This window comes from Petromyzon marinus, chromosome 8, assembly GCF_048934315.1.
Source record: "Petromyzon marinus isolate PM22_M1 ecotype Great Lakes invasive population chromosome 8, UKy_Petmar_22M1.pri1.0, whole genome shotgun sequence".
In the NCBI taxonomy this organism is placed as follows: domain Eukaryota; kingdom Metazoa; phylum Chordata; class Hyperoartia; order Petromyzontiformes; family Petromyzontidae; genus Petromyzon; species Petromyzon marinus.
In genome coordinates this window covers 20,655,150-20,671,350 of record NC_133674.1, presented here as the reverse complement: position 1 = coordinate 20,671,350, position 16,201 = coordinate 20,655,150, and the positions used below count along the sequence as shown (strand labels likewise).

Sequence of the window (16,201 nt, the reverse complement as noted above, 5' to 3'; positions counted from 1 at the left end):
AGTGGCTAGTGACATAAGTTGACTCGGCTCGACTTTAATACCGGTTACAGTAGGTGGGGGGGGGGGAAGACAGGCAGCCAGTCATGGTGGCATCCCCCTTGCACACCGTGCTGACATTATCATCTGTTCACTAACAGCACTTGCCTTAACTGGTTCCTTGTACCATCTGCTTTTGTACAAACACGCGCACACACACATGGGTCCTCGTCATGGGGAGTGCCCAGCGTAGTCGAAAGGAGCAGATTGGTGGAACTGTGGACAATGGTGAGAAACCCTGCAGGCTCAGCCCGAACCGACCAGCAGGCCAGGCCCCAATGTCCCAACCCGTCAGTAGGATCAGGTCCCAACCCCCTGGCCAGGTCAGGTCCCAACCCCCTGGCCAGGTCAGGTCCCAACTCCCTGGCCAGGTCAGGTCCCAACCCTGCTGTGGCCGTGAAGGAGGCTCTCGAAGTTGGGTGTGCAGATGAGACGGTGGCACACGTGGCCCAGCACCGTCGCGTCGCCCGTGCGCCCCTCCTGCAGGCGCACCGACACCAGCTCCTGCGAGGGGGTGGATGAGGTCATTAGGTTCGGAGGTTGGCAAGGTTTGACCGAGTCAAAGTTCCGCTCGGCTCTGTATGGGAAGCGCTAAGGCAAAGCTATGAAACCTATGGCGAGTGACTTTATTTCATATGGGTGTATGTGGGCCTCTATGTGAACATATGGGACTCTATGCGAGTCAGGGGGTGTGTGAATATATGGGTTTCTTTGTGAGTATGGGTCTCTGTGTAAGCCTACGGCTCTCCATGTGAGCCAGTGGGGGTCTTTGTGTGAGAAAGCACGAACAATGACGCCTATGCCGGTGCGTTCCCGTCGCTCGTTGTATCCACCAGTTGCACGCGTTGTCTAGAGACCAAAAACCCGGCATGGATTTTGTAGCCTCAAACTGGCACTGCGTAAGGCGCCGCCCTCCCGCTCTCCCTCCCAGTGCCCTCCCTCCCGGTGCTCTCCCAGTGCACTCCCGGTGTCTCCCGGTGCCTGCCTGACACCCTCCCTCCTGGTGCCTGCGTATACCTGCAAGAAAGAGCAGTTGGTTCCCATGCCGACATCAAGTTTGACGGTGCCCAGCACCAGTTGCACCTTCCCAGAGGCGCGCACAATCAGCCGCCCCACCTGGCCCTCGGAGAGGTCCCGAAGTGTGCAGGCACCATCGCCCTCTCCGCCGGCCTCCTGAGGATGCACGCACACACATGCACGCACGCACCACATTGCCGCGAGCAACGGGAGAGGATGTGGGACCCGGCGTCCAGGTGAGGTGCGCGTGCGTCCGCGTGATTCACCCTCCGCACTGCGTACTAAATACTTCCGAAGACAATCGCACGTTGCACGATGTCGTATAATATTATCCATGCGCACGCACAGTTTGTCTTGTTTTTAAGTACATAAAACGGCCACTGGTGCCAAGTTGATTTTGTTTAACCAGGCGATAACTCAAGGGACGATGACCAGTCTCATTCGCAACAGAGATCTGGGTTGTCAGCAAAATGACAAAAGCAAAACAAGCAAAATAAAGTACAGCAACGAAGCAAAGAGAAATCGGCACAAAACAACTGCACAGACACATATCAATGGCAAGCAATAAACTCCGTGCAGCATAAAGTCAGGCTCGGGCAGATTACCCATATAGACTAATCACGGTGCAATCACAGATATTAGTTACAGAAACAATAAAATATATAAGGTAACCACTGTATCAACATGTAAACCAGTGTTTTTTACAAATTTCCAGAGAGGGGGGCCACTTTTGCTGATAAGACTTCAGTTTGAGGGCCGCCACACATTTGAAACCATTGGGTTTGACAGCATGATGGGGGTCTTTTCATATTTGTGTATTGTCGGGGGCCGCACGTCAGAGGCCACACGAAAGGCCACCAGGCACCGCCACCATGAGTGGCCCGCGGGCTTTGCAATGAAGAACACCGCTGTGAAAACGGCGGTGTTCTTCAAACGCAATTGCACATTGATCCGGATCCCCGCTTCGTCGGTTAGCGCCCTCACCTCGGCCTTCTCCTGCTTGAGCAGCATCGTCTGGCCGTCCTCCGTCTTGATCTCCCGCTTGATGGGTCGCTCGTCGGCTCCGGCCACGTCGCCCGCCCCGCGGGACGCCGGCTGTCCCGGCAGCGTGTCGGGCAGCTGCAGGAACAGCAGCCCCGAGTCGGCGGCGGCATCGCCACCGCCGGGCCCGCGGCCCTCCTCCTCCTCCTCCTGCAGGCGAAGCTGGCGCAGCAGCTGGCTCACCGTCATCGGCGCGGATGAGGAGAGATGGGGCGGAGGAGCGAGCACCGGTCGTCCCTCCTCATCCTTCACCTCTGTGCCGGGCTCCTGTTTGACTGCGGGGAAGATGAATGGGCCCATGCTGAATAGACGTCAAATGACTCGCCACCACTATCGTCATTATCATCATCAGGAATTGTTCATGAAGATTAATTGGGAATAGAACAATGGACAATTCAGAGGCCAACTGATAAACCAAGCAATCCAGTTTATTTTCCGGGTCACTAGTAGTTTGACTCAATAGCACATGACCAGTTGCCACAACCCATAACGAGAGGTATACTGGATGTGGTGTGTGCCCGGCACAGACATATTTCCTGGTTCGTCGATAGATTGTTAGCCACCACAGCCATTGAGTATACTGGATGTGGTGTGCCAGGTGTGGAAATCTTTACCGGGTCGCAGACCCAGACAGATGTCTAAAATGTATCCCTGACTTTATTGTTGTAATTTGCTGATCCCATGCCCCTCCTGCACATCTGTGAAAAATAGCTTCACAGCTTATCGGATTCCTCCAGTATAAAAAAAAAATGTGATTCCGACTCTAATGGGTCTGATAAGAGCGTAAGGATACGAATTTGCACTTAATGGGGCACCGTCAAACGTCGGCAACTTAAAGCACCTTGCATCGTGACACTTTTCATATCGATGACTTCAATGCCCTGCTCAAGTCTAACCAAGGATGCCCCACCCTGGTGGCAGCTGTCCCTGTGCAGTCCGAGCTATACGCAGAACCGCCCTGACTGCCAGTAGAGAGGGTGGGGGGCGATACCGCTGTGGATGGTTTTGCCCAATGGTTGATGAAGGCGTCATGCCTGAGCTCCGTCGCCGTGGTTACCTTTGACGGCCTGCGGCGGGTCCACCTCCATCTTCTCCACCTTGGTCTTGCAGGAGGGTTCGTCGCGGAACGTGTCTCCGGAGTGGGACAGTGGCAGCTGGATGGGCAGGTTCCCGGGGTCGTTGACGAGCCCCGGGTCATCGACGAACTGACTCGCACAGGTTGGAATCGTCGTTTAGAGGGGGCGGGGGGGGGGCTGGATGGGGTGGTGGATGCTTGGCTGTTACGCAGTTGGCCCAGACACGTGTTGAGTGTGTAACGATTAATCGAGTCGAGTTATTTAATAAGAATCGACTCTGGCTCTCACGATGCACGAATTTCATTGTAGATGTAATAAAAAGGTTGTTCATTATTCATGCCAATTGTACGTTCGAGTGCTTCCTTTTGGTTAGCACAACAAATGTGTGTACACTTGTGTGTACAGCACTTTTGTAAATCCACTGCTGGATGAGGGTCCTGTGCCTCCCCTCGGTTGACTCAGCTTTACAGGAGTACCGGGTGCGATGCGTTAAACATCGCCACTGGGGAAACAACGTCGGCCGGGTGTGGTTCTGCCCACACCATCCTCTCGAGTGTCGTGGTGGCCTGAATAGGTACTCACTCACAGCACTTCGGCTTGTTCAAGGCTCTCCGGGGGGATTGCTCTATTTGCGGTGCGTGCGTGTGTGTGCGTGTCTTGTGCTCACATCGTCTCGCTCCAGCATGTTGAGCAACTTCTTGGTCTCCTCCTCCGTCTCGCACTTCTCCTTCTTGATGTTGATGATGGGGGTGAGGCCAGTCTGGGCGGGATTGGGCGCAGCCTCCCAGCCTGCTCGCCACACGCAGACAAAGACCCGTCCCCCGTACAGCCTTAATAAGACTGTTGGGGTACACGATACAGGGGGTGGGTGGCCAGCATCACACCCAGCCGCCTTTGTCTTCCCAGTGGTAATGTTTACACACACACACTGTACTCATTTGAGGCTGAGTCAATATCGGGAAGGCCCAGGACCGGTTCAGGTAATCGTTACTGGCATCGGTGGCCGTGAGCGAGAATCGAACTCGGGTGGCCATGCACACTGTGGTTGATCGTGGCGAGAGGCACGAATTCGTCCGTACTCCGGCGCTTAAGTTCCAAAAGCCGTGCTACGCGCTCACCGCCCGTCTTGCGCCGCAGTCCATCAGCCGGACCCTGCTCGAAAATTGAGTGAGACTGGATGACCTCGCCGCGACCTCGACCCCGACCCCGGCCGTCACGGGGGCCGCCTCGCTCGCGACCCCTCGGCTTGGCGCCACGTCCGGGCGACGGGCCGCCCTCCTCCCTGGGTCTGGGACAGGGTGACAAACGGGAATGGCACGGGATCAGCGCATGGCACGGTCCCCGCGATACTTCTGGGATCACTGGTCAAGATCGTCGTGACCTTTTAAGAGGTTGCCATCGAGAGCCCTGGTGGCTCAAAGGTCTGAGCACTGAGATGGCACCCTCTGCGATCCTTGATTTGAATCCAGGCAGCATCCGGTGATTAAATTGGGTTTTTAGGAAGGGTGAGTTCATGGTCTCAATCTGGACTCGAATTACTTAAATTTAGTTTTCTGTTTAATTTGGCTAAAATCCAAATGTGAGACTTCTAACACAATGGGATGTACCATTCTGCGAGAGATTTGTTAGGACCTGTCGTAATTGTGGATTGCAGTTTGCCAGGCTCGGTTGCAGCGAGTTTTTATTTATTTTGGTATAGCCCTGTGAGCCATTCGGCTCTTGAATCGGGTGCAACCACAACAAACAAAAAAACACGAACAAGAAAACATCTTAAAGTGACTATGTGACTGTGCAAACAGAAAATCCATGAAAAAACAGCAAAATATTCCTGAAAAAAGCACAGTACACCAACGCTGTGTGCAAAAAATCCCAGTGGGATGCAAGTCAAACAACAACAACCACAAGAAAACTTAGATTAAGGCCATCAATCTAACTCCGTACTACAACAAAACAAACATGTCCAAACCAAAAAACTTTTCGAAAATCACCAAAGAATAAAGCCATAATTGCAAGGTAACAGTGATCATAGGGACTGTGACCGAATTTTTACAATAAACTACGTAAATAACACGTAACACCAAATCCTAGAGCCATAGCTGGCTGCATGAGTTTCTCCACAACAACAGAAGCATCAGTCGGAGTATCAAATTTTTCAATGCACCTTTAAGATCAGCATGCTAAATCAAAATACAGATACTTTGCAGCATCATCCGGAGCAAAACATTTTATTTTATTTTACGCCAATGAATAGCAGTGGCATCAATAGCAAAGGCCCTTCCTCCAGTTTTTGTACGGCAATAGGGAATGTGAGGCTGGTAAATGAGCAAAGACCTGAGGTCAAATTTGTTCTTTGAAACAGAGAGGAGATCCAGCAGGTAGTCTGCGGATTTTTTTGTAAGTACAACGTGAATAAGTAAGATCTGGTGCACAAGCCGTCGAACATTAAGATATGTTAAGTTTGACCCAATGTAGAGATCATAGTGGTGAGTCCTATATGGGCAGTTCAATGTAAATCTTAAGGCCGAGTTATAGATGGAATCAAGCTTCTTCAGTGCAGTACTTGGGGCTGATTTATACACGATGTCACAGTAGTCAAGTAGAGGCAGTATGGTAGCTTTTATCAATTCCAAACGGAACAATGGAGGGAAGCAGCAGTGCTTGTGTCGATACAGAAAAAACAATTTCTATTTTTGTCTTTTTACCAATATAATCAATATGATCTTCAAAATTCAGTTTTGAATCCAGGATGACCCCAAGATACTTATAAATCTTGACTTGCTCTATTTGATAATTATTTAAGGAATGTAATTGGGGAAAAATAACTTCCTGCTTTAGTCCTGGTGAGAAGCATAGCACCTTGGTTTTGGAGGTATTCAGGACTATTTAAGAGCACCTAGCTGATGTTGTAGTTTGTTGAAGTCACCCTGTAGCTGAGTAATCACATCATCCGGAGAGCGGCCAGCAGTAATTAGTATCGTGTCATCTGCAAAAAAATTTACCCTGGAATGATCCAGGTAAGTGCCCAAATCATTGACATAAAGAGAGAACAAAAGGGGGCCGAGGATGGAACCCTGTGGAACCCCTTTTGTTATCTTAACACTGTATGACCTCCAACCATCTGTGAATAAAGTTTGGGTGCGAGAAAAGAGGTAATTTTATAAACATTTTACTGCGTTTTCAGAAAAACCGAGGCAAATTAGTTTACTAAGCAGGGTGTTGTGGTCTACTGTATCAAAAGCTTTGGACAGGTCTAGAAAAAGACAGGAACAGTATAGCTTATTATCAAAGCTACTGTAAATGTGATTCAGAGAGTCTAATGCAGCAGATGTGGTGCTGTATATTTTTCGGAACCCAGATTGTTTTAGATGTAGATTGTTGGTGGACAGGAAACTGCTAATTTGGTAGGTCAATAATTTTTCAAAAATTTTCATCAACGGGGACAAAATTGAGATAGGTCGGTAGTTATTTGGATCATCTTTAGGGCCCCCTTTGTGAAGTGGACGGACATAGGAATGTTTCCATTCTAGAGGAACTCATGCTTCTTTGATGGACAGGTTGAAAATATGGGCTATAGGTTTGTATATTAGGTGACCAACAGTTAGTAGACCAAAGACGGGAATACTATCTGCTCCGGTAGAGGAGGACCCTTTGAGGTAGGACAGTTGTTTCAGAACATTACTTTTGTGGATTGGCTGGAAACTAAATTCGTTTAATGTTTGAACAGGGGTGTAGGAATTTGCATGAGCAGGGGTGACTCCCAATACATTATCGAAAAGATTACCAGCTTCAGAAAAATTAAGGTTAAAATTGTCAACTTTTTTGGGGGATCTGAAAAATATTCCCCATTTCGGTTAAGCTCAACGGGCAGAGTGTCTGTTTTGGATGCCTTTTCAATACATTTGTTTTCCAGAAAATCCTGGCATTTCCATGTGATTCCAGGAGGGTGGAGGAAAAGTAGGCATTTTTTGCATGCCGTATTTTTTTGATGCATTTATTCCTTAAAATCCTGTATTCTAGCCAGTCATTGACCAAATTACTTTTCTGAGCACATGCCCAAGCCTTGTCCCTAGTTTTAATGAGCAAACCATGGTGGGCGGTTGCCTTTAGTTTTAAATCTAACCAACGGAGCATGTTTGTTAAGAATTTGGAGAAACGTGTACCTGAAGGTCTCCCAAGCCGTAGTCAGGTTGGGGATATCACAGACCTTGTCAATATCCGAGTGAAGCGCATCATTACTAAATGCCTGAGTGCTGAAGTGTCTCAGAGTGCTTCACAACCAATTCAGGGGAGGCTTTGGGTCTGGCTGCTGATCTCACCCAGAACACCAGTCAGTGTGAAATTGTGAGGGGCATTTGCCAATAGGACATCAAGCAGAGATGACTGTCCCAGATTTTTTAGGTTGGGTCTCGTGGGGACATTTATTAATTGAAACAGATTAAATTCATCTGCAAAATGTGTGGCCACGGCCGGCGGGTTTAGCCAATTCCAATTCAGATCACCCACTAAAACTATTTCACCTTTAGGGAGGCCCCCAAAAAGCTCTCTCAGTGCAGAAGCAGCTTCAACATCCTTCCCACTAGGTCAGGGGTCGGGAACCTTTTTGACTAAGAGAGCCATGAAAGCAAAAAATTTGGAAATTTATTTCAGTGAGAGCCATATAATATATTTTAAAAGTGAATTCAACTAAATGTCAGTATAATAAGCCTCTGAATTTATTCTTTTAAATAATGTTGTTATAACACTCACCATTAATGCGACTTCTGGTGCTGCATGGATTTGCTGATGTCTTTGTAGTCGGGTTGGTACTTGGTGAGGTTAAGCTTCATGCAAGCGTTGAGGCTTTCATCCGTTAAACGTGATCGTAGGTTGGACTTGATGTTTTTAAGATGTGAGAATGACTGCTCACATGCATACGTAGATCCAAACATGGTCAATACAGCAATACTCACACGCTGCAGTGTGTGGTATGTGACAGGAAGCGCGTTCCAAGTTTTGAGAATCAGCTGGTCTTCGGGTTGGAGTTTTTTCATTTCTGTCCACATGTGCTTGCTCGCCAACTCCGCTTTCTGTCGTGTGATTCTTTCCAAATCTTCATTCAGTGACTTGAACTTATTCACCCACATGTCTGAGGCCTTCAGGTCAGCCACTTCTGCTTCAAAATCTCTGACGGAGACACCAGGGATGTAATTCAGGTCGGCTGTGTTCAGTGAACACTCGTTTGGATGGGTGATGAACTTAAAAAGACGAGTGTGCTCACGAAATTCTCCAAAGCGTGCTTTGAAGGACTGTAGGAGACTGGATGTGCAGCCAGCTAGCTGGTGGAGATCAAGGTTTTGAATGGGCTCACTTGCTGTGCATGCATCTTTAAATTGGCTCAGTTTTTCAAAATGTAGTAAACGACCTGTTTCAAGATCCGTGATGAAAAGCTCCAGCTTGTTTTCAAAAGCAAATACAGCTTGTTGAAGGGATAACACTGTATTTCCAATGCTTTGCATTTTCACGTTGAGCTGGTTCAGATGTTCAGTCAGATCTACGAGATAGTAAAACTTGAGGAGCCACTCGGTGTCGGCTAGCTCAGGATGCCCGACGCCTTTCATTTCAAGGAAAGTCCGGATTTCGTTCAGGCAAGCCGCAAAACGGCTAAGCACCTTCCCTCTTGACAACCAACGCACATTGCTGTGCAAAAGCAGACCAGGATAGTTATTTACAACTTCATCCAGCAGTGTTTTAAACTGGCGATCATTTAAGGCTCGGGCAACAATAAAGTTGATCACACGAATGACCAGCGACATCACTTCGCCAAACTTCCTGTCACACATCTGAGCACAAAGTGCCTCCTGGTGTATAATGCAATGGAAACTTAGGATGGGTCTATTTTCATGTTCACGGAGAAGCGCCACAAATCCTTTGTTTTTCCCCACCATACACGGAGCACCATCAGTACACACTGAGAGAAGTTTATCCATAGGTAGACTTTTTTCTTGAGCAAACTCCATGAAAGACTTGAATAAATCCTCACCTCTTGTGGACCCTTTTAATGGCAGAACAGCAAGACTTTCTTCGCACAGTGTGTCACCAACAGCATATCTTGCAATCACGCTGAACTGCGACAAATGGCTCACGTCTGTTGACTCATCCAAAGCCAGAGAAAAGAACGGCGCTGCATTTATGTCCTTCACTTGCGTTTCCTCCACTTTGTTTGCCATCACGATGGTACGATCATGAACAGTTCTTGCCGACAGAGGCATGTCTTGTATCCGTTTGATTATCTTGTCTTTGTTCGGAAGATCATCAAAAAGTTCATTGGCTACATCCAGCATGAACGTTTTAGCATACTCGCCATCTGTGAATGGTTTTCCGTTCCTCACTATTGCTAAAGAACCAGCAAAGCTAGCCGAATTATAGTCACCTTGCCGGGTCCATACGCGGAGTTGCTGCTGGCTAGCTTGCACCCTGCTCAGAAGCTCTTGGCACGCTTTCTTTCTGCTGTCTCCCGCAGGGTATTTTGATGCAAAGGTAGCGTGGCGCGTGTCGAAGTGCCGCTTTACATTCGACCGTTTCAACTATGTAATTTTGTCATTGCAAATTAGACACACCGCAGAACCCGCTCTCTCCACAAAGGCAAATTCTTCGGTCCATTCGTCCTGAAATGTACGATACTCGTCGTCTTTTTTTCTTTTCGCCATCTTCTTCGTCGAAGGGTTAGCTTTGAGCTAATGACCGAGCAGACGCAGTCTCAGACTGATTCAAAAGGGGGCGTTTACCTGTTTTACCCAGCAACGGCAAACGTAGGCCAGTATCATCCAATTAAAATAATGGACAATTGCTCCTGCAGCCCTGAACAGGACATGCGCAGTGAAAAATCGATGGATGGATTAAAACAAGTGAGAATATTTTGTTTTATCTGCGAGCCATATGCAATCATCAAAAGAGCCACATCTGGCTCGCGAGCCATAGGTTCCCGACCCCTGCACTAGGTGGTCGATAGCAGCACACTACCAATATCTGTTGATTATTTGGGAGAGTTATTCTGAGAGCCAGACCTTCAAAGCAACATTTTTTAAACAAGGAGTGAGCTAGTGAACATGCAATAGTATTACGAACATAGATGGCAATTCCACCTCCTGAAGATCTTCGGTCAAGCCAAAAAAGGTTGTAGTTGTCAATCGCAATCTGCAAGTCATTGACGGCAGGTGTGAGAAATGTTTCTGTTAGGCAAAAAATGTCCGGGTCAATATTTGCCACTTTTAGTTTTAGTTTACTTAATTTAATCACAAGCCCTCTGATGTTGACATGTAGAACACCAACACCTATCCTGCCAGAAAAATCTACGTAATTATATGAGTTCTTTTCATTTGGGCCAGGATGAAGCTCAATACCACCCAGAAATAAGGAAAGTAGAATTAATAGTTTGCACAAGTATTTTCTGTGAAAGGATGAAGAGCGGCGAACCTTGGACGAATAGCAGTAGCTCGCAGATGGTGTTATTTTTAAGAGCAGAATGAAGTTTGGAAGGAGTGCTGGTGAAGTAATGGGACAAAGATAGGGTTTAAAAGGATACAATGATGGAGTGTAGAAGTGGCTATGAGCTGTTTCATTAGCAGGTGTAGTGGCAAATCGAGCAACAAGTATGGACGCAAAGTAACGAGGGTAGCTGTTTGTAGAGTTGAGTGTGGCACGAGATATGGCCGGGAGGGACAGCAGTAGGATACACAGCAGGAGAATTGCCATCTCTAAAATATCCGGGGTAAACACAGATTAACACACAAGTGGAAAAGAAAAAAAATATATACTTGTAGGCCGAGCACGAGAAAATGTCTTGCCGCACTCGTCACACATGCACGGCTTCTCGCCCATGTGCTAGGGTTGAACAGCGCCCCCCCCCCAGACGCGGACAGCAGATTTTTGGCTGTTGTGGGCTTGGCTGAACCGCTTGCACCACCTCCTTTCCCGCCCGCAGGATGGTGCTCGAGCTAGCCCTCCTTGAGCTCAGCCCACGACTGGAATGTCGTTTCTTGGCCTCTCGTGTCTCTGCTGCCCGACCAGACGGCCCCACTGAAGCCCACACAGGAGACTCTTCATTCACGACGCTTGGCCGTCTTGAAGTTTTCCAGGAACACAGCTTGGGGTCCGTGGCAATGTTGCCTTGGCAGGAACACAGCTTGGGGTCGGTGGCAATGTTGCCTTGGCAGGAACACAGCTTGGAGTCCGTGGCAATGTTGCCTTGGCAGGAACACAGCTTGGAGTCCATGGCAATGTTGCCTTGGCAGGAACACAGTTTGGGGTCCACGGCAATGTTGCCTTAGCAGGAACACGGCTTGGAGTCCGTGGCAATGTTGCCTTGGCAGGAACACTGCTTTGGGTCCGTGGCAATGCCGCCTTGGCAGGAACACAGCTTGTGGTCTGTCGCACTATTAACTAGGCCTCACTCAGGCTGCGCCATGGGCGCGATCAACCTGGCCTCACTCAGGCTACGCAAGGTACACGATTTAGTAGGCCTCACTCAGGCTGCGCCAGGTGCACTGTCAACCAGGCCTCACTCAGGCTGCGCCTTGTGCATGATTAACCAGGCCTCTCTCAGGCTGCGCCAAGTGCACGATCCGCCAGGCCTCAACCAGGCAGTGTCATGTGCACAACCAGGCCTCACTCAGGCCACGCCACGTGTATGACCAACTTAGCCTCACTCAGGCTGCGCCTTGTGCATGATTTACTAGGCCTCACTCAGGCTGCGCCAGGTGCACGATTAGCTGGGCCTCACTCAGGCAGTGTCACGTGCACAATTTACTAGGCCTCACTCAGGCTGCGCCATGTGCGCGATTAACTAGGCCTCAGGCTGCGCCACGTGTATGATTAACTAGGCTTTACTCAGGCTGCGCCAGGTGCACGATCAGCTAGGCCTCACTCAGACTGTGCCACGTGCATGATTAACTAGGCCTCACTCAGGCTGCGCCAGGTGTACGATTAGCCAGGCCTCACTCAGGCTGCGCCAGGTGCACGATTTACTCGGCCTCACTCAGTCTGTCATGTGCAGTACTACCTAGGCCTCACTCAGGCCGTGCGTCATGCACGATTAACAAGGCCTCACTCAGGCTGCGCCACATGCACGATTAACTAGGCCTCACTCAGGCTGCGCCACATGCACGATTAACTAGGCCTCACTCAGGTTGCGCCAGGTGCACGATTAGCCAGGCCTCACTCAGGCTGCGCCAGGTGCACGATTTAATCGGCCTCACTCAGGCTGTGTCATGTGCAGTACTACCTAGGTCTCACTCAGGCTGTGCCACGTGCACTATTAACTAGGCCTCACTCAGGCTAAGCCAGGTGCACTATTTACTCGGCCTCACTCAGGCTGTCATGTGCAGTATTACCTAGGCCTCACTCAGGCTGCGCCAGGTGCATGATTAACTAGGCCTCACTCACGCTGCTCCAGGTGCACTATTAGCTAGGCCTCACTCAGGCTGCGCCAGGCGCACGATCTAGCTAGGCCTCACTCAGGCTGCGCCAGGGGCATGATCAGCTAGGCCTCACTCAGGCAGTGTCATGTGCAGGACCAACCAGGCCGCACCCAGGCCGCACCAGGTGCACGATCAACCAGGCCTCACTCAGGCTGCGCGACGCGCGCGACCAACCAGGCCTCACTCAGGCTGCGCCAACTACACACACGAGCACACATCACCACACCATCACACACACAGAGTGCACATCACCACACCATCACACACACGAACACAGAAGTCCCTCTCGTTACGGCCACTCTCACACGGCTCACACGGCTCACCCACACACACGGCTCACTCACACACAGCTCATTCTCACTCACATTTTCACACATTCTCATGCACAGTTTACACTCACGCAAAACTCACAAACAACTCACACGCTGCTACACACGCCGCCGCTGCCGCCGCCATCGTCAATAACACCGTGGCCTTAAAAAGCAAGGCGAAGCCAGTAGAGTTGGAGCGGTACCTTTCCATTTTGCCAAACTAATACAGATTTAGCTGGGGGGTGCGTAGGGGGAGGTGGGGGGAGGGTGGTGGGGGGTAGAGCATCGGAACAAGCCAGTGACATTGGTCCAAGGGCTCAAAAGCGAATGGTGAGTTGCCCGATTACTTTGTTTTTGCATCCAAGTCACAGCAGCTGATTCCCGGATTGCCAGGGTTAAACCCGGAGCAATGCGACTCCCAAGAGGGAGTTTACCAAGGGCTGAGTCCACGCGCTCAGTGCAGCGGCAACAGCAGCAGCATTATCACCGACTATTTATACTGTGACAGGGGGACCCCCCCTCCCGTGGCAGCTGTCCCTGTGCGCCACAAGCTGAATGCAGCACTGGCCTGCAAGTGACAGGAAGAAGCAACTCTCACCTTTCATTCACTTTTCGGACCGGGATGTTCGGCGCGAACGTTTTCTGTGAAGGGAAAAGCAACGGAAGGGAGGGGGTGGCAGAGTGTTTTGTGGGACGCGACATCAAACCCAGCCGCCCTCCCAGACAACCTCCGCCGCCAAGAACCCGCAGAGTTATTTACAGTGCCCAAAGGCGACGATCGATGCAAATCCAGGTCGCGCAGCCCCCGGGCTTGCACGCAAATCCCATTAGAGTAATCGCCTTACGCAGCTGTGCGGTGGTGCTGCATGTATTTGAGGGACGTGAACCTCCCCGCGTGAGCACGAATGCTTCGACATCAACCTACACACAACGGGTGTGTGGGCAGGTGGATGTCTGCATTCCAGAGTCAATGTTTATGAACACAGGAAAAAATATATAGATATCGTATCATAATAAAATTTGGTAATACATCAAAAAGAGGCGGTAAATGAGAACAATTTTTTGTTGGAATTTCTTAAGACTAATTATGTAGTAAACCCGGAATTGCGAGACGGAGTTGTGGTGGGTTCCTGTTTGTTCGCTGTGGGGAGGCGGAGGCATTGGAAAATCACGACCCTGACCTCGTGCACAGCTCTGTGACCTCTGCCCTTCATTAGTGACCCGTTACACCATTTACGCGAGGCTGGTAGGACTGGGAACACCAACACCGTAAACAGCACGCAATGTGAGAAGGGGCTCTTGTCAAAGTCCTGCTGCGGAATAGAGATGGGTTAGGGCTGGGACTCGTGGCCGGTTGGCTACTTGGTTCGGGCTAAGAATCGGTCTGGTGCTAGTAATTGGTTGTATTAATTGGTTCAGAAAAGATTAACAATAGCTCCAGTAGCTTGTTGGTCGGGTTTATGAGTAAGCCTAGCCATGGTGGCTGGTTAGGGTTAGAACTCGTGTGCTCCGCTCCCAAATCGCTTGCCACAACACTCCTCCAGCACTTCTCAACCGCGATCGATCTCACCAAGGAGCGGACAGTGCCCTCTAATGGCCGCACACGCACGCACGCCACGCGGCAATGCGAGTCACGTGGTGCAGCGCGTGTGAAGGAAGCCGCGTGGACCGGGCACCTTTTTCACGCCGCCCAGGGTGAGGTCTCGAGAGCGGATGGACGGGAGGCGGCCCGGAGTTGGGGCACCCGCGATCTGGGGGCCCTTCCTGCCGGGCAGCATGGGAGAGGCTGAGGGCGCAGGGGGCTTTGCCCCATCCCCAGCGCCCGATCCCGTCGGCCCCGACATCGCTCCGCCGCTCTGTAGAGGCGGCTCCTATAGGGCACGGGCTCCCTCTGGTGGCAGGAACAGATATTTCCTGTTAGTACCTCCAATGCTGACTTTGTCTCATGGTCCATACACTCGATTTGCAATCCAGAGGTCGCCGTTTTGATCTCCCGGGGCGGCAGTTGAAACAATGAGCAAGTTAATTAAGTCGTTCCAAATCGGGCCACCCAGCAGTATAAATGGACCCACCACAGTTTGTCGCTGGGAAGGTCGCGTGTGGTGGGGTAAAGCGTGGGTATTCGCATCTCTTTCGAGACGTGTGACCTGCGTGGAATAGGCTAAAACACCCTCGAGAAGGGCCCTGTCCGCCAGCAGGGCCGCGTCTTTACCAATTGCGATTAGCACGGTTGGCTACTTACGGTGCGATTTAAGTTCAACATCCTGTAGTTACTTACCTCTCTACCTTGATACATGTCGAGAATGTCGTCAGTCCACTGCTGAAAACTATATTATCGGCAATAATGCTCGTAAAAAAAGTGTATTTGACCCCATCGTAAAGTGTGCTACACTGCCAATTCCAGGTGATACAGATAAGTCGAAACCGGCCCAACTTGATGTACAACTACAAAAATAAACCTGCTGGAAAGCATCAGTTCAAGCGGATGTTTGTGTGAAACAATAGAAATGTATTTTTAAATACAGTACAGCCCTTTTGTAAACCCTGTACACTGGGGGGGGGGGGGGGGGGTGTAAGCGCTTCCCACGCGAGCTGCTCGTAGCTGTTGTTCACGCGGTCCCCGCCACGCTGTGCGAGGAGCTGGCGAGGCCGGGGTGTCGCACACACGATGGAACATACACGTACAGTGCCATCGGGCATGTTTCTGCACTGCAAATATGCTGCTCGCAACTTAGTCCCGCAGCCTACACACCCCCGCCTTGTATGCACGGCTGTCGCCTATCTAAGCGCTAGCCAGGGTCAATCCTGCTTAACCTATGGCCAATGGAACGTCTCTGCGGGGACCTTGGTCGCCTCCTACTACAGACCTCAACCCCGCAATCGGCCCAAACCGACAAGAACTGCCCCCATCTCCCTCACCACCGCTTTCACATTCCTGGGCGCGGCCGCCTCTCTCGACCGGCTAGAGTGTGGCGAACCCGGCGGGCCAAGCAGACAACGCGGCAGGCTCCATCGCCGACTAGGCCCAGCATGTGTCCGAATATTGCGGCACAGCATCACGGAGGGGCGACTTTCGAGTCCCGCGGTCTCCATGTGTACCCCCTCCCCTCAAGTCCCCCGCCGTGAATGTGAGTCCCCTCCAAAAGGGGTGGGAGGGGTGGTCGGGAGGCCCATACCACAATCCCAGTTTCTCGGAGACCCCTTTCCAACGCGGCCCGCGTTCGGCGATCAAGAACCTCAGCTCCGCCCTCTCTGATTGGTCGAG

The 16,201-nt window shown here is 50.6% G+C and overlaps 1 protein-coding gene across 1 annotated transcript; it reads right to left on the bottom strand.

Annotated features, from left to right (window-relative positions):
• Window positions 1-280: 280 nt before the first annotated feature.
• Window positions 281-16,201, bottom strand: POLR3D (RNA polymerase III subunit D). The gene is made up of 9 exons (XM_032950130.2): window positions 16,113-16,201; window positions 14,613-14,827; window positions 13,535-13,578; window positions 4,289-4,458; window positions 3,838-3,959; window positions 3,152-3,299; window positions 2,038-2,369; window positions 1,054-1,209; window positions 281-540 (listed from the first exon to the last, which is right to left on the bottom strand). Exons 2-9 carry the CDS (start codon window positions 14,778-14,780, stop codon window positions 409-411), a joined length of 1,272 nt encoding a protein of 423 aa, XP_032806021.1. The 5' UTR covers window positions 14,781-14,827; window positions 16,113-16,201; the 3' UTR covers window positions 281-408.

What these genes read in the sequence shown, in the direction of transcription:
- POLR3D (XM_032950130.2), bottom strand. Translation starts at nt 14,780, where the DNA reads ATGTCGGGGCCGACGGGATCGGGCGCTGGGGATGGGGCAAAGCCCCCT. An exon ending in ACTGCGGCGCAAGACGGGCG is followed by an intron (nt 3,960 to 4,288) that starts GTGAGCGCGTAG and finishes TGTGGCGAGCAG; the next exon opens with GCTGGGAGGCTGCGCCCAAT. An exon ending in CCAACTGCTCTTTCTTGCAG is followed by an intron (nt 541 to 1,053) that starts GTATACGCAGGC and finishes ACCCCCTCGCAG; the next exon opens with GAGCTGGTGTCGGTGCGCCT.